The 20,350-nt window shown below is 62.1% G+C and overlaps 3 protein-coding genes across 6 annotated transcripts; all 3 read right to left on the bottom strand.

Moving 5' to 3' along the window:
• Positions 1 to 144: 144 nt before the first annotated feature.
• MOGS (mannosyl-oligosaccharide glucosidase) lies at positions 145 to 3,170 on the bottom strand (the record flags this gene model as incomplete). Its single annotated transcript, XM_032224295.1, has 4 exons — positions 145 to 2,042; positions 2,120 to 2,310; positions 2,618 to 2,841; positions 2,927 to 3,170. Coding segments are annotated over 4 exons (2,379 nt in total), but the record flags the coding sequence as incomplete, so codon positions are not given.
• Positions 3,171 to 4,946: 1,776 nt separating this feature from the next.
• On the bottom strand, positions 4,947 to 10,246 carry LOC116513256 (programmed cell death protein 4-like). Its single transcript, XM_032224259.1, is given in 14 exon segments — positions 4,947 to 5,786; positions 6,028 to 6,100; positions 6,103 to 6,166; positions 6,279 to 6,295; positions 6,298 to 6,388; positions 6,598 to 6,705; positions 7,361 to 7,475; positions 7,595 to 7,641; positions 7,643 to 7,693; positions 7,784 to 8,005; positions 8,931 to 9,044; positions 9,356 to 9,453; positions 9,547 to 9,829; positions 10,090 to 10,246. Coding segments are annotated over 14 exon segments (1,566 nt in total). The 5' UTR covers positions 10,159 to 10,246; the 3' UTR covers positions 4,947 to 5,572.
• A 3,035-nt stretch (positions 10,247 to 13,281) lies between these two features.
• Positions 13,282 to 20,135, bottom strand: CCDC142 (coiled-coil domain containing 142). 4 transcript variants are annotated; one of them, XM_032223797.1, is made up of 10 exons: positions 19,638 to 20,134; positions 17,904 to 19,220; positions 17,043 to 17,129; positions 16,741 to 16,899; positions 16,487 to 16,644; positions 16,090 to 16,230; positions 15,556 to 15,670; positions 15,120 to 15,297; positions 14,840 to 15,048; positions 13,282 to 14,499 (listed from the first exon to the last, which is right to left on the bottom strand). In XM_032223797.1, exons 1-10 carry the CDS (start codon positions 19,669 to 19,671, stop codon positions 14,255 to 14,257), a joined length of 2,643 nt encoding a protein of 880 aa, XP_032079688.1. In that variant the 5' UTR covers positions 19,672 to 20,134; the 3' UTR covers positions 13,282 to 14,254. The 4 variants fall into 4 exon arrangements, with proteins under 4 accessions (XP_032079688.1, XP_032079687.1, XP_032079690.1 ...); XM_032223796.1 differs by having other exon boundaries at positions 13,282 to 14,505; positions 19,638 to 20,133; XM_032223799.1 differs by lacking the exon at positions 19,638 to 20,134 and adding an exon at positions 19,425 to 19,585 and having other exon boundaries at positions 13,282 to 14,505.
• Between the last annotated feature and the right edge of the window lie 215 nt (positions 20,136 to 20,350).

Below are 20,350 nucleotides of genomic sequence, written 5' to 3'. Positions count from 1 at the left end.
TGTGGGCAGTAACCCACCCACCCACCCACCCACCCATTTCTATAGGGCCATAGGGAGCTGCCTTGCCACCCCCACCCCCTCCTGTCCAGCCATTCAAAAACTAGGGATGCCTTTGCTGCCAAGGCTTCCAAAGGAGGGGAGCTAAAGGTTTTAAGCTTCTCAGCTTTATTTCAATATGAAATTTCTTACATTTAGGCATTGCCACCTCGCTCTCCCAGTTGAATGCCAGCCCGTGAAGCAGGGCAGAGAGAAAGGTCAACAGCCGCATCCCTTTGCCATTCCAGCTGAGCTGCCCAGGGATACAGGAGCATCAGCAGGCTAATCAGTATTCTTCTGCCATCATCAGCACAACCAGAGCTGACCAGCCTGTGAAGGGGTAACACCCTTGCCCCCGGCCTGTGCTGTCGTTATACTGCTCCCAGACGTAGCCAGAGTCCAGGTACTGCTGGAGGACGTTGCCAATGACATTGGTGCGCAGCTCATGGTACAGCCTGGTTGCCTCCTCCCGGTAGGGCCCCTCGACTTGGCTGTAGTGATGCAAAGCTCGCACTGCGAGGTAGTTCATGTTGATCCAGACGGCTCCCCTCCAGTAAGGGGGGTCATGCTCTGTGTTGCGCTTGAGGTAGAAGGGGCTGCTACGTGACAGGGAACGCAAGCCGAAGGGCGTCCACAGCTTCTGCTCGTTCTTCATGTCTGCCAGGAGGCTGCCCAGCCGCTGGGAATCGGGGCGCAGGAGCTGCAGCAGCAGGGGGAAGAGGCTCACGTAGCCGAGGGCCCCTCCCACAAACTGCAACCGCGGTGACTTGCGGACCACGCGGACCAGCCTCGGAAAGGGTGAGGGTTGGCCAGGAGGAGGGGGCCGAAGGCGCTCGCGCTCCAGGGTCACAGCCTGTGTGTGGTTGCCATAGTCTGCAAAAGTGCTCAGTGCCTCCGACCAGTGATGCTGCTCCAGCATTTCATTGTCTGCGAGCCAATTGGCCATGTGCGCGTAGTCGTCCTCCGCTTCTCCCACCCGTGTGGCCACCTCGGCCATCACAGCGGAGGCTATGGCCATCCAACAGCGCAAATCCAGGTGGCGCTCATCTTCCGAGGGGTGGGAGGCCCTGGGATAATCATCCAGCCCAGAGGTCAGGGTTTTAGGGTTTAGGAAAAGCTGAGTGTCCTGGTCCCGGCCACGCCATCGGAAGGTGTAGGGCAAGGGTCCTGCTTGCGTGTGGTTGTACCAGCCGTACCAGCTTTGCAGGCGAGGATAAATGCGGCGGAGGTAGTCCTGCTCCATCGCCCCTTGCCTGAGTAGCTGCTGCAGCACTAAGAAGAAAGTGGGGGGGTTGCCCCCCTGGCTGTGCTGCACCACAAACTCCGGGGGCACCTTGGCCAGGGCTTCGTCTCCCAGGATCTGCTCGCGCGGGATCCAGCCCTCGACATTCATGAGGTCAAACCAGTGAGCTAGCACCTCCTGGCTCAGAGCTGGGTCCCAGCGCGCGAGGAGGAGCTGGTGGAAGCCTTCATCCCACAGGAAGCCCCGGGGAAAGAAGGAGCGGGAGGGCACCGCTGTGAAGAGAGATCCCGCAGGGTATAGCTGGGGGCCCTCTGTGTAGGGGGACTGCACCAGCGAGTGCCCATAGAAGTAGCCCATCCCACCTAGCATGTTGCTGAGAAGAGCCCGGGCAAAGTGCTGCTCCTGCCCGGAGAAGCCCTTGCGGGAGAGGCCAAAGGTCTCCTCAAAGCGCTGCTCAAAGGCGGCCACGTGTTTGTCCAGCTCTCGCGTCAGCGTCTCTGCCAGGAGCCGGTCTGGGCGGTCAGCCACACTGCCCGACTCAAAAGCCACTTCCACGCGGCAGGGCACGGCCACTGTCACCTGGTGAACTAGGAGCTGGCTGCGTAACTCTCTGTCCCCTGCTTGTCCCTGGTACACGTCCACGCCGAAGTAGTGTCGCTTGGGAAGCCCAGGTGGGGCGTAGGAAAACCGCGGACTCAGGCTCGATTTCACCACGTCAGTCAGGCGATGCAGCCCTTCTGCCTTCGCCTGCAGGTGGTTGTACCTAGCGGCAGAGAGAAGGGTGTGGGAAACCTGTGGGAGACCCTGGCCCCTCGCTCCCTGAACAACAACGTTCTGTACCTGGCATAAAGCGGGGTGCCGGCCTCCGTGGTGGGCGGCTTGAATGTCACCGTGAAGTTCCCCAGTTCTTCTGTCTGTCCTCTTATCGACGCCAGCCGACTCTTCTCCTCCATCAGAGGCTGCAGTGTTCCTTGCCCATCGGTGGCCACGTAGAAAAGGAGGGAAATGAAGGAGGGTTTGGGCCCCGTCCTCTAAATGCACAAATACCACAAAAGGAAACAGAGAAGCCCCTTAATTTCTTGCTTCCCTGCAACTGGACCCCCAAGAGGAAAAAACACCCTTTAATCTCTTCCTTTTACTCGGTGTGGATAAGCTCTTTGAGTCACCCGAGGCTGCAGGCTGAACTTCCAAGACCTGGCAGGGCAGCAGCCACGTCACTCAGCCGGAAGGCCACGCAGCCGCCCGCCAGTCAGGCAGGGGAACAGCTGCCACACCAGAAGAAACGTCTCTCTCGGGAAACCCGCCCGAGTGGAACGGGGCCCCTTTCCCCCCACTCACCTCTGGGCGAACCGTCACTCTCCAGCTCCAGTCGCCGCCGTGCTGCCCCCCCGGGCGCTTCACCACCTCCGTCTGCAGGCTGAAGCCCACGTCCTGGATCTCCTGCACCCCGAAATGGGCGCCGTCGTGGAGCAGCCAGCCGTAGCGAGGGGGGCCGTCGCTTTGCTCGCAGGTGTGCCGCAGCAGCACCTCCCTCCCCTCCAGCTGCTGCAGCCACATCAGCCCTGCGGGAAGGAGCCACGCGTGACGGCCGGCGGGTCAAGGGCCGCCACCCCCCCCCCCAAGCAGCGGCCCCTCCCGCCCCCTCACCGGCCACCGGCGAGCGCGGGCTGCGCGTCTTCATGCCGAAGTAGACCTGGGGCCGGTAGGAGCCCCAGAAGCGGGCGGGCGCGGCGGCGGGCCCGGTGCTGCCGGGCGGGAGTGCCCGGGGCGCGGCGTGCGGGGCCACCAGGCGCGCGGCAGGCCCCCACCGGCCGTAGAGACCGCAGCCCAGCAGCAGCAGCAGCAGCAGCAGCGCCGGCAGGAGCAGCAGCGCCGGCCCCGCGCCCCCGCCCGCCCCCCGCTCCCCGCCGCCCGGGACCCCCGCGCGGCCCCTGCGCCCGCCCGCCCTCGGGGGCCACCCGCCGCCGCCGCTCGCGCGCCATCCGCTCGCCCGCCCGCCGGTCCACGCGCCCCTCCGGCTCTCCCGGCAGGCCCCGCGCCGCCCCCGCAGCACTCTGGGAAGGCGAGTTCCTGCCGCTCGGGGCGTGGCCTCGCCATCGCTGGGTGGGTCTCGGAGTCCGGCGCTCTCGGGGTGGCTTCCTCGTGGCCTCCCGTCCCGCAAGAGCGGGCCCTAAGGCCGGAGACGCAACCGACGCTGGAGACGAGGCGGGGAAGCTGCGCCCGGGCATTCCCTGAATCGGGTGCAGGGCGGCGCCTGTCTCCTCCTCCCTGCTGGTGGCAACCTCGGCTGTTGCTTCGGAGGCCAAGGCGGCTTGTTCGGGAGTAGCCCCGCCTTTCTGGAATACGACCCCCCCCCCCCCCGGCCGCCCCCGGTGTTTCTCCCGATGATGCAGGAACAAATCTTAGCGCAGCCACTGATTGACAAAGCGACTAAATTAATGAACTAAGGAAATAACAAAATTGGAAGGGACTCTGGAGGTCCTCTAGTCCAGCGTTTTTCAATCTTTTTTGTGCAAAGGCACACTTTTTTCATGAAAAAAATCACGAGGCACACCACCATTAGAAAATGTTAAAAAAATGTAACTCTGTGCCTATTTTGACTATATATAAAGTAATTCCCACGGCACACCTTCACTATGTCACGGCACACTAGTGTGCCGCGGCACAGTGGTTGAAAAACACTGCTCTAGAGTCCAACCCCTGCTCAAGCAGGAAAGCCATACAATTTCAGACACCCGACTGTCTTCCATTGAGTTAGGAGGCCGTCACAAAAGAGAGGGAGTCACACCTATTCCCTAAAGCCCACAACACGACAAGAAGCAGATGGAAACTAACCAGAAGATTGAGCAACCTGGACTACCTGGGAAAACCATCCGTGACGGCGGCCTTCTCTCCAAAAGCTGCGGGTGCTCCAACACTGGGGGATTTAAGAAGAGATTGGGAGCCATTTTGTCTGAAACGGTAGAGGTCTAGCTGTGTGGAGTCAGGGGCTTGGAGAAGACGACCTCCAAGGTCCTTCTGTCAAGATCACAAGTGATAACATTGCTTTATATCACACTGTTGAGACAGTTTCTGGCCACAATGCAGAGACCCTGGAAAGGATGCAGATAGAAGGAAGCCGGCAAGGGCCCGAGGCTAAATTGTCTGTTGAATGGCATCCCTGGTTGGAGAGGACTAGGGGGAGGCATGGTAATTATCACCCAGGACCTGAGGAATCCTCATAGAGGGCTTGTTCTCCAAAGCACCAGACAGCAGGAGAAGAGGGCAGCAATGGGCGGGAGCTTCTTAGAGAGAGATTCAGCCTAGTGGTATGAAAAGAATGAAACCGCTCATCTCCTGGAGCTGTGGCCACCGGAGGCCTTCAAAACAGACTGAACCCTTTGACTGGGATGGTGTAAGGCTCCTGCCTTGACCAGGGGGGTGGACCATTAGACTCTGGCGGCCCCTTCCAGCCATGTGATTTTATGTTCTAAATCTGTAATTTCACAACTGAGCATTTCATGTGAAAATGGCGTTTCTTTGAATCCAGTCAGAAGTTCCAGTTACACACTGAATCCTGTATTTTGGGGTGGGGGCGTTTCCTTATGTTTGCGAGATGCCACTTGTCCCTCCAAAAACGAATGACCAAATAGCTATTCTGTTTGCAGCAAGAGACAAGATGCCTGAGGCCTTTTGAGTAAATCGTTTATTTTAATTTCTCATTAGACTCACCCATCCCTACCACCTTTGCCTGCAAGACCATGAAACAGTTTGGCACGATTCCCTCCCACACTGACCTCCACTTGCTCTCTCTCTCTCTCTCTACCAGTTGTGGGCAGCACCAAGCAGTAGCAGCTCCCCTTTAGCCAGGGAGAATCTGCCCTGCGGTGCTCAGCTGCTCTCTCAACCCAGCCAACGCCCCCGCCTGCATCTGTGGGTGGCAAGGGGGCTTGAAGGGGTCCTGGGAGCAGGAGATTCTTTGGCTGCAGGGAGTCCAGCTGACTTCCTTCCCCACAGGGCCGCTCTGGGCTAGCCAGAGGTGGCTGCGAGGGAAGGGGCCCCTCCTCTGCCTTCTCAGCCCTGCTGCCGGCAAATGCAAACAGCCCTCCCCACCACCACCACCACCACTGCGGCAGTTCCAGCTGGCCTGAGGCTTCCTGAGATGCATTGCTGGTGGCAGCCGCACTGTGGGAGTAGGCATGTGGCTAATTCCCTGCGGGAGAGGACCCTTCCTCACTCTCCTGCTTCTGCTGAACCACCGGCCCCCATCGGTCAGGCAGAAGTGCAGCCCAGCCTCCCCCCCCCCCCCAGCCTTCAACTGCCCGGACAGAGACCTCCTCCCGCCTTCTGGACAGGCTGCTCAGAGGGAGGGGGGAACAGTGGGGGCTCAGCAAAGGTTCTGGGCTCCTGTTGACTGGCAGGTCTGGCTGGGTTGAAGGCATTGCTGGGGGGGAGGGGGGGCTGAAAGCTTCCAGTTATTGCTTGATTTTGGCCGCCGTCTCCCTCACTGACAAAGCGCTTCCGGCCCCTGAGGAGAAGGAGGGAGTTAGAGGCCTCCTCAGCTGTTCACAGGACCACCTGACCCTCTCCCATCTCAACTGGCTGCTGCCACTTTTGCCCTCAAGCGTGAAGAACACCTGGACCCAACACTTTCGGAAGCATGCCAGGAAGCTGTGATTTTTTGGGTGGGGGGAGGGCGGGGTGTGTCAATCCTTCCCTGAAGCCAACCTGGTTCCCCGTCTGGGCAAAGAGGCTTGGGTGGGACCTACCGGGCAGGGCAGGTGTCTCTCAGCTGCCTGGTGATGACACCCTCCTCAAAGCAGAGATCCACCATCTGCTCGGAATGCTGTGGGCCAGTGGCACGTCCAGACTGATGTCTCCAAGCTCACTGTAGACCCGCTGGAAGCCCTGAGACAGGTGGGGAGGGAGAGGGGGAAGGCTTGTGCGGCAAGGTCTCAGGAGCCACCGCCCTGCGGGGGGGGGGGGCACAAAGGCTCAGTTGGAGCCCTCCGGGTCTTACCCGGTTCATCTGGTCCAGGTCACCAGACCCGTCTGCCACAGCACTTTCAGCAGCTTCACCATCATGGCCACGGCCGTATCTCCGAAGGACTCCATCACCATCACCACAGCCTGGCACGAACATGGGGGTGGGGGATGCATGAGCACACAGCAAGAGTGGGCCAGGCAGGGATTGCCAACCACCAGCCCAGAGGCTGCAAAGCAGACCCCTACGGGCACCGGCGTATCAAGGGGGGCCAAGCTCCCTGGCCAGCCCTGGTCGCGGTCTGCTCCCTCCCCACCAGCTCCAGAGCAGGAGAGCTCCTGCCCCGCTTCTTTACCTCATAGACAAGTTCGTGGTGAAAGTGGGTCACCTCAAGTTGGCGCAGGCAGCGTTCGGCCTCAGAGACCTCTCCAGAGAGCAAGTATTCCCGAAGCAGGAGGTTCATCTGGGGAAGGGGAGTAAGGGGCTGAAGTCCAGCAAAGTCTCTGGTGGAAGTTCTCAAGACTTTTGGACGGCAGAAGACCCCAGGCTGGATGGGTTCTGCCTTCAGGATCCGATTGCTGGAGTCTCACAGCACCCCGCCTCTTTCTAGTTCTTGTGCCCCCCTCCCACTTCACGAGCACTCCGCTTCCCTGCCCAGCCCCTCCTGAGCGGCCAAGGCCCCTCTCCTTTCTCCCAGGCATTTGAGCAGCCCTTCCTGGGCAGGGAGCTGCTCTGTGCTTCACCAGTGCACTTTAACAAGAGATAAACTGGGTTTGGCGCTTGCCAGTTTAGCTATTTCCAGTCTCAGGCTTGGATTCATGAGACAATGAGAACCGTTGCAGGAATTGGTTTCTTATTCCCCTGCAGCTTTGCACTTCACAGCCGTTGCTTCCTAATGCCTGCAGCTCCTTTGTGTGCTTCCCTGAGCCTGGAGCAGTCTCCCTCCCTCCCTCCCTCCCTCCCTCCGCATGCCTGGCCCCAAAGACCAAATTCCTCGGTCAGTCACCCCATCCCGAACTCCATGCACTTGGCAGATGGCCAAGCACCCAAGGGCCACTGGAGAACCCCCGGAGAGGCAGCCAAGGGCAGGCCAAGCGTCCCCACTTCCAGCTCTTCACCTCCTTGGTCAGATGCTTGACTGGCCTCTGGCCACCCCCCACGCCCCACACATTGTCCAGCCGATTGACGTCTCGCTTGATGCGCAGGAGGACGGCAGCCCGATCCAGGGCAGCCCTGCAGGGAAAGGAAAGCACATCCAGCAACCGTTTTATGTGCGTTTTATGTCAGCCCGGGGGGTGGGCCTCCTTCCCTCCCCCCGAGGGCAATGGCATGCACGAGGCCGGCCCTCTCACCGTGCGTGCTCACAGTCCACACGGCCCTTGTAGCGCTCGAGGAAGTTGAGGGGGGAGCGCGTGGTCGGCCACAGCCCGGGCAATGAACTGGCCCAGCATCTGCACAGGCAAGACAAGGGGGCCGCAAGGTCAGGGGCCACGGTGTCCAGAAGAGGGAAGCCCCCCTCCCCCTTCCTGGACAAGACTGACCTGCGGCGCCTCAGGGGTGTCGAGAATGAGGTCGGGGAGGTCGTGCAGCATCCCATCAAAAGCAGCCGCGATGTCCTCAGCACTCAGCACCTTTCCCACCAAGTCGGAGAGCAGGCGGGAGGTCAGCTCGCGATGGCTGGCTTTCCCCTCCAGAGAGAGCACCACGGCCAGCGAGGACACGGCCGCCTTGTGACCCCCCAGGTTCAGATTCCGAAGCAGCTCCTGAGAAAGGAGGGAAGAGGGGCCAGGTGAGGGCTGCGCTTCCGCCACACTAGGTGTGGCCTCGCTGGGACCCCGGGGCCCGTCCCATATACTTCCCAGGGCTTCTGCAAGCAGCAGGGAGATGGAGTTTACTCGTCTTGTGGAAGGCTGGCTGGAGCTGCACTTTTAGTAAAGGCACATTATCTTCAAGATAATCTCACATGATTTATGAGGCCCGTACGATGCAGGGGGACTCATTTCAATGAAAGCCCAAAACACACAGCAGATCAAACTGCTCCAGAGAGTCAACCCGATGTAAACAAACAATTTGTGTTAAAATTCTATCCAATTCTCAAGGTATAAAATAATTTAACTTTTAAAAATAAACCTGTCAGCCTTTTGTGAAGCTTTGGTGTCAGCCAGAGAGCTCCTAAGAACAGCCCCCCCCCCAGAGCCCCCAGAGCCAGAGAGCTGCAACTCAGCTCATTTCAGAGGCCGGGAGGGGCTGCTTCCATCAGCCCTTCTGCTGGGACCCTGCCTGGCGCACGCCTGTGCCAGGAACGCCACCCTGAGCAGTTCCTGACTTCCCTCTCAAGCAGACTCCAAGATGGCTGGACCCAAGCGAGGGGAAAGGGGCTTGGAGGAAAGTCCTCCAAGGCAGCCCCCTGGCCCGGCCCAAAGAGCGCCCCTCCCCCCTCCCCACTTTCATCAAGGTTTTCACTCTTTCCTTCTTCTGCCATCTCAGCTGGCTTTCCAGTGGAATCTCCTGGATCCAGTGGCTGACGGAGTGAACCGGAGTTCAGTGATATCAACTAGAGACAAGCATACTCATTAGAGCCTCTGCTGATTAGACAACCCAGCCCCTTCTTAAGGCTCTGGGGGGGGGGGGGTTCCAGAGGCTCCCTCTTGCAAAGGGCGGGGAGGTTCTACTCCTGCTGAGACTCACCACCACTTCCAGAGTGTCTCCGTGCTCAAAATATTCCATCACCATCGGCTGCACAGTCTTCTCCAAGTCCTCTTCTTCCAGCTCAGGCACCACCGTGGCATAGACAGTCTTTCCCTAAAAAAGCCCAGCAGCCATTAAAGACCCCCACACACACACACCTTCCTGGGCTCCCTCCTGAGCCTCTGGGCCGCCCCCACCGCCATGGCCCAAGCCTGCTTCAGCCGGGGTCTCCAAGGGGAGAGGCCAGGAGCGCCAACCCTGCTGCATAAGGAAGAGGCCAGCAGTGGACTTAAAAGAGCCCCCAATGCAAGCCAAGAGGAGGGGGGCTCAGGGAGGCGGGGGTGAAGGCCGGCTGGGCCTTTTCATCCCTTTCCCCCTCTGGGCCTGGGAGGCTCTTGAACCCCCCCACCCCCCCCAGGCGGTACCTGCGCAGCCTCGTCATAGTTGGGGTCGCGGGCATCCGGCTCTTGGTAGCTGTAGACAAGCCCCGGCGCTCCCCAGACGCCTTTGCCCCCTGCCCCACCTGGAAAGAGGGAGGCGGCCGTCAGGACTGATCTCCGGGCAGCAGCAGCAGCAGCAGCAGCAGCGCCCGAGCTCCGGGGCCCGGCCGACCTACCTTTCTTGGGCAGGCCGCGGCCCTTCCCCATGCGGGACTTGCGGTCGTGGTTCTTGCCCTTCGGGCTGCTGGGCTCCGCCTCCGCCTCGCCCTTTTCTGGAGGGGCTTCCCGGGGGGCGTCGCGGGAGGAGGTCCGCCGCAGCCGCCGCTTCCCCTTGGCCTTCAGCCGGGCTTCGTGCAGCGCCTTCTCCTGCGGGCTCCACGGCGGCGGCGGCTCCCCGTCCAGCCCCTCCGGCTCCTCCGCCAGAGCATCCTCCGCCTCGCCGCCCGCTCGCTCCGGGACCTGCCGGGGGTTGGGGGCGGAGGGGGGCAGGCGGGGGGTCAGGTCGCGGGGGCTCCTGCACGGGGGGGGGGGCGGGGGGGGGTCTTTGGGGAGGGGGGAGCCCGAGGAGCTTCCCGCCCAGAGGCTCCGCCCACCCACCGCTGGCCTTCGGGGGGGGGAGGGGAGGGGGCGGCCAGGAGAGCGGCCAATGGCAGCGCCGCCGAGGGGAGCCGCCCCCGGCCGGACGGGGCCCAGGGCGCGGGGAAGGGCGCGGTACTTGCCGGCGGGAAGGTGCCGCCGTCGCCCCGCAGCAGCTCCCCCGAGCTGGCCGGGATGGCCGAGGCCGACATGAGTCGCGCGCGCCAGACAGACAGAGAGGCCGCCAAGCCAACAGCCGCCGCCACCTCCGCGCCGGAAATGCGGCCGGAAGAGGCGGGGCCGAGGCTGCCGGGATTGGTAGTCCGGCCGGCGTGGCGCTGCCGTGGCTGCCCCGGAAGCCGCTCTCCCTGCGGGGGTTCCTCGGCCTCAGACGCGGAGCGAGAAGGGCTGCTCCGCCGGCTCCCTCCGGCCCTGGTTGCGGCACAGCCTGTTTCCCAGCGCTCTGGGACGCGGTTGTCCCAAAGGCGCTTCCCCCTCCCGGCCCCTTCAAAAGCAGCCAGCTGGGCCTTCCCCCCCCCCCCCCTTGGCGTTTAGCTTCTCATCCCAGAAGCTTCCTCGGTTCTTCAGGCAGAAGGCGAAGGGGGGAAAGGGTGGGCTCGCCCCCCCACCCCGCAACCCCCCCCCCCAGGCGGCCCTGGGGAAAAGCCTGGCGGGCAGCCTCTGTCTCCGGGGCGGTGGAGAAAGCGGGGCCGCCTTTAGATTTAGATTTAGATTTTAGATTTTATTAATATTTGTAGGCCGCCCTTTTCCCTGAGGGGACTCAGGGCGGCTCACATAAAATCGGGGAAGGGGAATACAGACATTAAGATGAGACATATAATAAAATAGTAAACAACATACATTCATCATTCGGGAGGGGAATTATCCTTGTCCCCAGGCCTGACGGGCGAGCCAGTTCTTCAAGGCTGTGCGGAAGGCCTGGACGGTGGCGAGGGTGCGAATCTCTACGGGGAGCTCGTTCCAAAGGGTCGGGGCTACTACTGAGAAGGCCCTCCTCCTTGTAGTTGCCAGCCGACACTGGCTGGCCGATGGTATACGGAGGAGGCCTAATCTATGTGATCTTATTGGTCGCAGGGATGTAATTGGCAGAAGGCGGTCTCTCAAGTATCCAGATCCACTGCCATGTAGGGCTTATGGGTGACTAATAGCACCTTGAAGCGCATCCGGAGATCGACAGGTAGCCAGCGCAGCTCGCGGAGGATAGGTGTTATGCGGGTGAACCGAGGTGCACCCACAATCACTCGCGCGGCCGCATTCTGTACTAGCTGAAGTCGCCGGATGCTCTTCAAGGGCAGCCCCATGTAGAGCACGTTGCAGTATTCCAGCCTAGAGGTCACAAGGGCCCGGGTGACTGTTGTGAGAGCCTCCCGATTCAGGTAGGGTCGCAACTGGCGCACCAGGCGAACCTGGGCGAATGCCCCCCTGGTCACAGCCATTAAATGGTGGTCAAACGATAGCTGTGGGTCCAGGAGGACTCCCAAGTTGCGAACCCTCTCTGAGGGGTATAGGATTTGACCCCCCAGCCTGAGTGATGGAATATTGGTCGAATCTCTGGGAGGGAAACACAACAGCCACTCGGTCTTTTCTGGGTTGAGCACAAGCTTGTTAATCCTCATCCAGTCCATAACAGCTTCGAGGCCACGGTTCATCACGTCTGCCGCTTCATTGAGTTGGCACGGGGCGGACAGATACAGTTGAGTATCGTCCGCATATTGATGGTATCTAATCCCGTGCCTGCGAATGATCTCACCCAGCGGTTTCATGTAGATGTTGAATAGTAGGGGGGATAAGACCGAGCCCTGAGGCACCCCATAAGTTAGGGGCCTAGGGGACGATCTCTGCCCCCCCACTAACACCGACTGCGACCTGTCCGAGAGGTAGGAGGAGAACCACCGCAACACGGCGCCTCCCACTCCCACCCCCCGCAGTCGTCGCAGAAGGATACCATGGTCGATGGTATCGAAAGCCGCTGAGAGGTCAAGGAGAACCAGGATGGAGGAATGTCCTCCATCTCTGGCCCTCCAGAGATCATCGGTCAATGCGACCAAAGCGGTTTCTGTGCTGTAACCGGGTCTGAAGCCTGACTGGAAGGGGTCTAGATAGCTTGCTTCCTCCAAGGACCGCTGGAGCTGGAAGGCCACCACCTTCTCAACAACCTTCCCCAGAAAGGGGAGGTTGGAAACTGGACGATAATTATTAAGGATAGCTGGATCCAAGGATGGCTTCTTCAGGAGGGGTCTCACCACCGCCGCTTTCAATGCGGCGGGGAAGTTCCCCTCCCGAAGTGAGGCGGTGACAACCGCCTGGATCCAGCCTCGTGTCACCTCACTGCAGTTAGTAACTAACCATGAGGGACACGGATCCAGTACACAGGTGGAGGTACTTACAGCCCTCATGGCCTTGTCCACATCCCCGGGGGTAACGTCTTGAAACTCAACCCAGAGTTGTTCAAATTGATCCTCCTGTGCCTCGGCTGGAGCTGCAGGGGTGGAGTCCAAGTCCGACCGAAACCGAGCAATTTTGTCCGCTAAGAATTGGGCATATTCTTCGGCTCTGCCCTGCAGGGTTCCCCCGCTTCCCTTTTGTTCAGTAGGGAGCGGGTTATCCTAAACAGGGCGGCCGGGCGGGACTCAGCGGACGCAACCAAGGAGGCTATATGGGATCTTTTTGCAGCCCTAAGTGCCCTGGTGTATTCCTTGGTGCAGGTGGTTACCATTGCTCGGTTCGCTTCGGACTTATCGGACCTCCAGCGGTGCTCTAGGCATCTCCTCCTCCGCCTTTCCCCCCCTTCGCTCCCTGCCCCTCCCCCAACCACCCAATTTGCCCCCCCCCAGGGAAACAGCTGCCAAGAACTTTGGGGAGAACTTCTTCCCGGAGGGAAGGAGGCAGGACCCCCTGAATGCACCCCCGGGTGGGACCTGGTGCTGCTAGGACCTGCTCGGCCTCTCCTGACACAGAATCCTCCTACCTTTTCCTCCGAACGGATTAAAAGCCTTTTTCTCTTTAAATTCCTAAGAGAAATCTCTCGAGAGATCTCTCCTTTCCCTTAAACTCAGGAAAAGCCTGGTGCTCCTGCATCAGTGACATTGGGGGGATTTGCCAGGTCCAGGCTCGGAGGTTGAAGAGGGCTGCGCTTGTATACTTAACAAATTTAACCCATGTTCTATGTCCGCACGTTGCACCAAACCATAAATTAACCACAGGCTGACTTCATCTAACAAACTCAGCCAAGAAAAGTCAACCCCAACCCCAGATGACACCAGGTTTCCCCAGAGAGAGATGCTATCTATAGGACAAACCACCTTGGGAAGCCGTGAAGTATCTCATAGCCTTTATTTCTTTAGCCTTTCGTCTTTCACACAAGAGGAACGTAGGAAATCAGTGATCCGCTTCTGCCTGGCCAAGATCTCCAAGGGGGATGACTGACAGGCAGCCTCTGAAGCCGGGAAGGGGCTTCCCTGAGTCCCTCAGAGCTTCGGGACTCCTGCCTGAGCTGCCACCCTTCTGCTCCTCCGGCTGCCCAGCCAACAGGGCAGGACAAATGGCGGCCAAAAGTTTCAAACGGACCAGGAACCACCCAGGGCTTTTCGGTGTCCGAGAGGAAGGCCAAGAGGCTGGATGGTCAGGGGCAGGTGGCTCAAAGAGGAAAAGGATTTTGAGGGCTGGGGACAAATGGCGCTCCTTCAGGTCCCTGCCTGAGGAGAGGAAGCCGAAGAGAGGATCAAGGCCGCAGCATCTCTGCGCCTCCTGTAAGGCAGGTTGGGCAGGTGGAGTTTGCATCACCTGTGCAGGGCCCTCCTCCCCCTCCCAAAGACCCCAAGAAGTGCCCCAACTGCACTCGCTAGCATCCCAGGCCCAGATGCCCCCTAAAGGGGAGCGGGTAACAGAACCAGAAGGGGGGGGGGGTCGCCCTGCGGGAACAGCCCCTCCCCTGGCTCCCTGCCCTTCCAAGCAGCCCAGGAGCCAGACCAGTGGTCCCTACCCTGTGCTGCAGCCCAGACAAGCCTCCCTCGTCCTGCAGAATGCCCAGCCGGGACCAGGAATGGCCCCGGCTCAGAGCAAGAGAGAGGCGGCTTCTTGTGAATTTGCTCCTGTACCAAAGTCGGGGGTTGCCCATTGCAGGATCTTGCTCAGAGCAAGGAAGGCCTCCTACGTGGGGCTCCTTCCCACCCCTCCACCCCCACTTCCAGGGAGGCCCAGCAACTCAGGTGCCCCCCAGAGGAGGGAGGGCAGGCGCAGGGCAGGTGCTGGAGGCCCAGCTGGATCCAGGGCGGCTGCTGCTGCTGCTCAGGCCTCCGAAGGGGAGTTCATGCAGGAGAGGGCGGGCATCTTCCAGGGGCGAGCCCCACGCAGCCGCAGTGCCAGCCACTCCTGCTGGGCCAGGCTCAGGTAGGTCTCGGAGCTTGTGCCACCCCCTGGGGCAATGGGGCTCAGCACGTCAGCTGCCCAGCTCTCTGGCCCGGCTCTCACTTCCAGCTGTTCCAGGTTGCTGAGGCTGCCTGGGCTGCCGTGCCAGGACCGCATCCCATCACCTGCGCCTGGAGCAGAGGGGGGGGGGAGGCTCAGCTCAGAGGCAGCAAAGGCCACCAAGCAGAGAGAGAGAGAGCCAGCCAAGGGCAAGGACCCTGGGCAGCATGGATTGGTGGGCACAAAGAGTTCCTGCACTGGGCCCCTGGCTCTCCTTCCCAGCCACGCCACGTCTCCTCAGCCGAGACCCTTCTGTGGCCCATGGCTCCAAATCCCAGTCCGTGGCCCCTTCACTCTGGCCAGTCCACAGTGCCCCCTTCCCCTACAGGGCCAGGCGGAGGAGAGGGTGCCCACCACCCTCCTGCACCTCTGCCCCCCCTCCCCTCCCCACCGGGCGGCACTCACAGCACTTCTGCAGGGCCTCCCAGCTGAGTGAGGACAAGGCGCCCCTGTGGGGCTGCTGGAGGAGGCAGGCGATGGCGTTGTCCGTCTGTTGGAAGACCCGAAGGGAGAGAACCAGCTTCTTCACCTCTGCGGGCAGCTCGTACTTCTCCGACTGCAGGGTTTCGCGCACCAGATCAAAGTCCCGCTTCAGCTGCAGAGCTCCCTGAAGGCTGAAAGGGTCAGTTGGCAAAGGGCGCCTGCCGGCCGGACCAGAAAGGCATCCTCCGACAGGTCAACTTACCTGAACTTGATCTTCTGGGCCAGAATGTGCTCCATCCAGGCTTCCAAGGCGGCCGTTGTGACCCGGCTGAGGACCAGAGCCTGGGAATCCTGGGGCAGCCACCGGACGCCTTGCAAGGCTGGAGCTAGGATAGCTTGAGCTGCAGCCTGGGCATACTCGCTGGCAGCGGAGGGCGGCTCTGCAAGGGCAGGGCGGGTGAGGGCAGGTGCAGTCAGAGGCAGGCAATGGCTGCTCCCCCTCTTCAGCGCCCTGCCCCCCCCCTCCCGAGCCCCTTTGGGTGATCTGCAAATCCCTCCCCACTGCTGTTTGGAGGAGAAGTGGACGTGGAAACCCTCCTGCTGGTTGGAGGAAGAGGCTTGGTCAGCCTGAATGAGCCACCAGTGCCCGGCCTTGCAAAGAGAACCCTGGCCCTCTGCCACCTTCCATTCACGCATACCTGCCTGGAGGGCGAGGCGCCAGTATTTGCCAAGCGGCATGGCCTGTCTGAAGACCTCTGCTGACACGCGTCTGCAGTCCGCACAGAACAACTCCAGCACGTCATTTGCAAAAAGCTGTGGGGGGGAAGGGTGGCATGGGCAACCCTGCCTTATGGCCCTAACACGGCCCAGCCGCAGCCCCGGCCATGCCAGGAGCCCAAGGGCCCCTTTTGTCTTCTCCTTCCTTCTCCTCCTCCAGGCTCAAGACATCACTGGGATCTTTAGAGCCCCCCCCACCCCACCCCGTTGCTCAGGAAATAAGCCCTGGAGAAGGAAGTGGAGAGGACGAAGGGAAGCAACGTGGAGTTCCTGCCTCTGCCAAAACAGCTGGGAGTTCAAGCCTCCTTCTGGGCCTGCTAGGACCAGGGTTCCTGCACAAGAGGGTGGGAAGCCTATGGCAGCATCTCCTGACCTTGCTGGACTCCTCCATGGCCCCACTAGGCTTGTCCAACAACCTTCCTGGGCCACAGTCCCCTCCAAGGCCACAGGCTTACTTGGATGCTGGTGGCTGCCAAGTGGAGTTGCAGGCTCAGCTCCCGCTCCCGATGAGAGGCCACGGGGCCCTGCTTCCCCCCGTCCTCCAAGGCGGCCCTGCTCACCAGCACCAACATCTTCCTGGCTTCCGTTTTCAGCAACTGCAAGAAAAAGCTTCTGTCCTTGCAGGTTACAACAAGGAGCTTCCTTTGGGGCTCCCAGGCCGTCCTCTCAACCACCAGAACCCCCTCCCTCCCTCCCTCCCTTCTTCAGGGACGCCTGGATGTCGAGGCCCATCCCCAACCCCTGTCTTTGGAATGGTGAGTTCCAGGCTCCGTTGGATACGATACAACAGAGGAAGACGGAGGCCAGCTTCTGTCAGCTGAAGGCCAGGAGGGCGCAGCTTCAGCTGCTCACCTGCAGATCCCCTTGGGCCACGAGGAGGAACTGGCCAAGGGACCAGGAGGCCAAGTACTGGTAGGCTTTGCTCATGGTCCAGTAGGAAGAGGCACGGCAGGTAGCCACCGCAAGGGAAAGCAGGTGCAGGTGGAGGCTGGCAGGGACCTGGCGCTGCCCTGTGAAAGATCAACCAGCTCAGCTGGCAAAGCGCCCTCCCTGCCTGCCCCCCCCCCCCCCTCAACACCAAGGCAAGAAGAAGCTGAAAGACCCACCTGGGCCACCAGGGAAAGGCTGGCTCTCCAGGCATCTCATGCTGAAGGCCAGGAGCAGGAAGAGGCTCTGCAAAACCTGCCCTGTCTGGCTGCAGGCCACAGTCGTGGGCTTGGGCAAGCACCTGTCCACAAGGCTGGCGCCCAGAGCGTGGCAGAATCCTGGGCAAAGAGGGGTCGGAATGCAGCTCTCCCCACATCAACAACCCTGATGCCCCCCAAGCAGGATGGGGATTTTCCCGTCCTGAGCCATCCCAGCCCAGGCTGCCCACAGCCCCCCTCCCGATTCTCCCCGAGGACCCTACCTGGGTCCCATTGCCACAGGGCATCACGCTTGAGCAGGCAAAGTGCCCCCTCCTTCAGTGCCTCTGCAGCCTCCGCAGGCAGGCAAGCTGGAAGCAGAAACCGGGATTCACGGTGGCCTCAGTCTGGCAGGGAGCAAAGCCTTTGCCCTCCCCGGGAAAGACGGCGGAGGGCAGGACTTCATGGGGCAGGCGGAGGGTCTAAGAGCAGGCAGGCGGGGCCCTCCCAGGGGACATTCCCTGGCATCGGGGCGGTGGAGGTGGGAGGTCAGAGAGCTGCCAAATTCTAAAGTGTTCATCAAAATGACCAAGATGCGTAGCTCTACAAACTCCATCCTGTCCTTCACAAAGCACACACAAAGGGCCCTGCGTGGATGTCGACCCACACAAGGCGTCAACAGCTCCACAGTCTCCTCCGTGAAAGGCCCCTCTGCCACCCGTAAAACAGGAACTCCGGGCGGAGAATGTCCTTGGAAGAGGAACCACCATCCCCCGGCCAATGGAAACACCCCAACCGAGGGACAGGCATGGGGCAAGCCACATCTCCTCCAGGCGCACTCACTGGGGCTAAGATGGCAGCAGGAAACGTTTTGAGCGTCATATGCTGAGCAAGGCCAAAATCCAAGCAAGAGAAAAAATCCCGTGAAGAAACAAATCTCTCCAGGAAACGGGAGCCCTGCTGCCCAGGCTCCATTTCTTACGCTGTCTGAGTTCTTGAAGGTCCAGCCTTCACCTGGCCAGGGCAGACCTCGGATGGGCAGAGCCAGGGCCCAAGGAGGCATTTCTCCAGCTGCCTGCATCTCCCCCCGCGCCCCCTGGAACCGCCCAGCACGAAGCACTCATCCCCCCCCATGCCTGACTTACCCTCCGCCAGAGCGTCGGTCACCCGTTGGCCCAAGGCAGCCCCGGCTCCCCTCTGGAACTGAGCCCGGTGTGCTTGGAGCTCCAGCTGGCGCACCCAGGAGGCCGACGCCGCTTTCCAGAAGAGGGGCCGGTATTCAGCACAGAGCATCGTGGCCGCTTCAGTGAAAGAGGCATCCAGCCAATCAGGAGACTTCCCCCTGGGCAGTGCGGAATGGGCCAGGCCCTGAGCTGCCTCCGGGTGACCCTGGGGCTGGTCCCACTTGGGCCGGTGCAGGAGGCGGTGTCTCAGGCCGCCAGTGGACGCAAGCAATTCTGGCAGCAGCCCTGTGACCGCCTCCTCCTCCTCTCTGCACAAGGCCTGAAGGTGTGCAGGGTGGCCCTTGTCCACCCCAGAAGCGACAGCAGCTGTGGGCCTCCGATCGCTGGTCCCTGCCTGCTGCCAAGGGAGCAGCAGAGACAGTCTCTCGCCGGCCAGGCATCCTCTTTCAGCGGCCAAGACAGCCAGCACCCTCTCCACAGAGAAGGCCTGCAGCCCCTCTTGCCCTGGAGCCCCAGGCCCCGGCTTGGCTCTTTGCAGGCCCCACTCGCTCAGCCCCTGGTTGTAGCTCTCCAGGCCCCGGAAGGCCTCCGAGAGCAGAGGGGAGGGCCCAGGGGCTGCGTGCCGCAGCAGGGCATCCAAGCATCTCTCCAGCAGGCAGAGGGCCTGCAGGGCCAGCAGCTGGAGGGACCGCTTCATGCGCTGCAGCACCTCAGGCTGCTGAAGCAGCAGGGGCCTCAGCCGGGGGTCCCTGCGCAGGTGGCACTGCAGGCAGCCCCAGTGAGAGGTGTGTACCCGCAGCTCCTGGCAGAGTCCCCGCAGCAGTCGTCCCCCGTCAGTGCTCTGCCTGCCGGCCGGTGTCACAAGGCACCACTCGGCTTCCATCAAGCGGCGCACAAAGTCAGAAGCCGCTTTAAGGCGCCGGCAGTAGTGGCGAGCCAGGCGCAAGCAATGCTGGTGCTGCAGCAGGGCGTAGACTGTCTTGCGCTGACGGGCCGCACTGCTTCCCCTGGCCCAGTAGGAGAAAGCGCCCCTGGCCGGCTCTGGGGCCGCTTGGAGGCCTGTTGTGCGCAGGCAGCAGCTCATCCCCAGGTAGGTGTTGTCCGCTTGGGCCAGGTGGGCCAGGCCGCCAGGCACCTCCTCCTCCTCCTCCTCCTCCTCCTGAGCTGCGGTGCCAGGCTGAGCCAGGAGCAGGTGATGCTGGCCGGGGCGCAGCAGGGCAGGTAAAGGCTCCTCTGCTTCAGGGAAAGGCCTGGCGATCTCTGCCCACAGACCCGACCCTGTGGGGACAAAATGGGGTGCTTACAGCCCCTCCTGGGTTTCTCACCCCACCCCAGACCCCCCCCCCCCGGCCTCCCCGAGGGTGAACGCTCCGGCCGAGGCCCTGGAGCAGGAAGGAAGGCCCCGGGGGAGACGCCCCTCCTCGCTGCCCCCCACCCCACCTCTGCAGGGGGGGCCTCCTGGACAAGCAGCCCCTTCCCCACCTGGCGGGGGAGCCTCCCTGGGGAAAACATGGGGGAGCCCCGCGGAGAGCAGCCCCGGCTCCGTTGCCCTCCCGGCAGAGCCCGAGAGGCGGCCAAGGCCAACGCACGCACGCCGGGCGCCTTCCAAGGTGGGAAGGGGCCGCCCCGGAGTCCCCGCCGCGCTTCAGCCGGAGGCTTCTGGCCCGCCTCCCGCCAGCTTCCCCCTCGGCCTACCAGGCTCGGGGTCCCGCCGCCCGCGATGCTCCATAGCCCGGCGCTCCCTTCCGCGGGGCGCTCCGGAGGGAGAGGGGCGCTGGAAGCCGCGGGACGGCGGGAGCCGCTCCTTCGCCCGGAGCGCCGTTGCCGGGCGGTTCGGCTCCAGGGGCGGGGCGGGCGGCAGTCACGTGCCCGGGGGAGCCGGGAGGCGGAGGCGTCCCCCGGATCTGGGGCGGGCGGGCGGGCGGGCGGGGGGCCCCGGGGGCCCGGCCTGAGCGCGGCTGCCTTCCGCGGAGGTTCCTCCGTGCCCTGAGCGGAAGTTTCCAACGGAGGCTCCGGACAGGCGGAAGGCCAGGCTGGGAGGGGGCGGTGGCGGGATCCCCCCTCCCGTAGAACGCAGCAGCGCCGCCGCCTTCGGAAGCCCCTCCTGCCCCCACTCAGTCCAGGGCCCCCCGCGGTCACCCGGCTGCTTATTTGTGCAAGGACGCCGCTTCCTCCCGTTTCCCCTCTAACCAGCACCCCGTGAGGAGGCCCCCCCCCTCCCTTCCCCACCGCTGCCGGAGCAGCAGGACCTCGTGCATCTCATGCCACGTGCAGGGTGGGCCGAATAACGGTGCCAATCGCACTGGGCGCCTGGGAAACGACCGCTGCTCCTGCAGTTCAGACCCACCTCAAGGATGTGAGCAGGAGCCGCTGAGGCAGGAACCCCCCCCCCCCAAAAAAAAAAAACA

The sequence above is a fragment of the Thamnophis elegans genome, chromosome 9, assembly GCF_009769535.1.
Source record: "Thamnophis elegans isolate rThaEle1 chromosome 9, rThaEle1.pri, whole genome shotgun sequence".
NCBI classification, from domain to species: Eukaryota; Metazoa; Chordata; class Lepidosauria; order Squamata; family Colubridae; genus Thamnophis; species Thamnophis elegans.
This window is presented reverse-complemented; position numbering and strand designations above follow the sequence as displayed.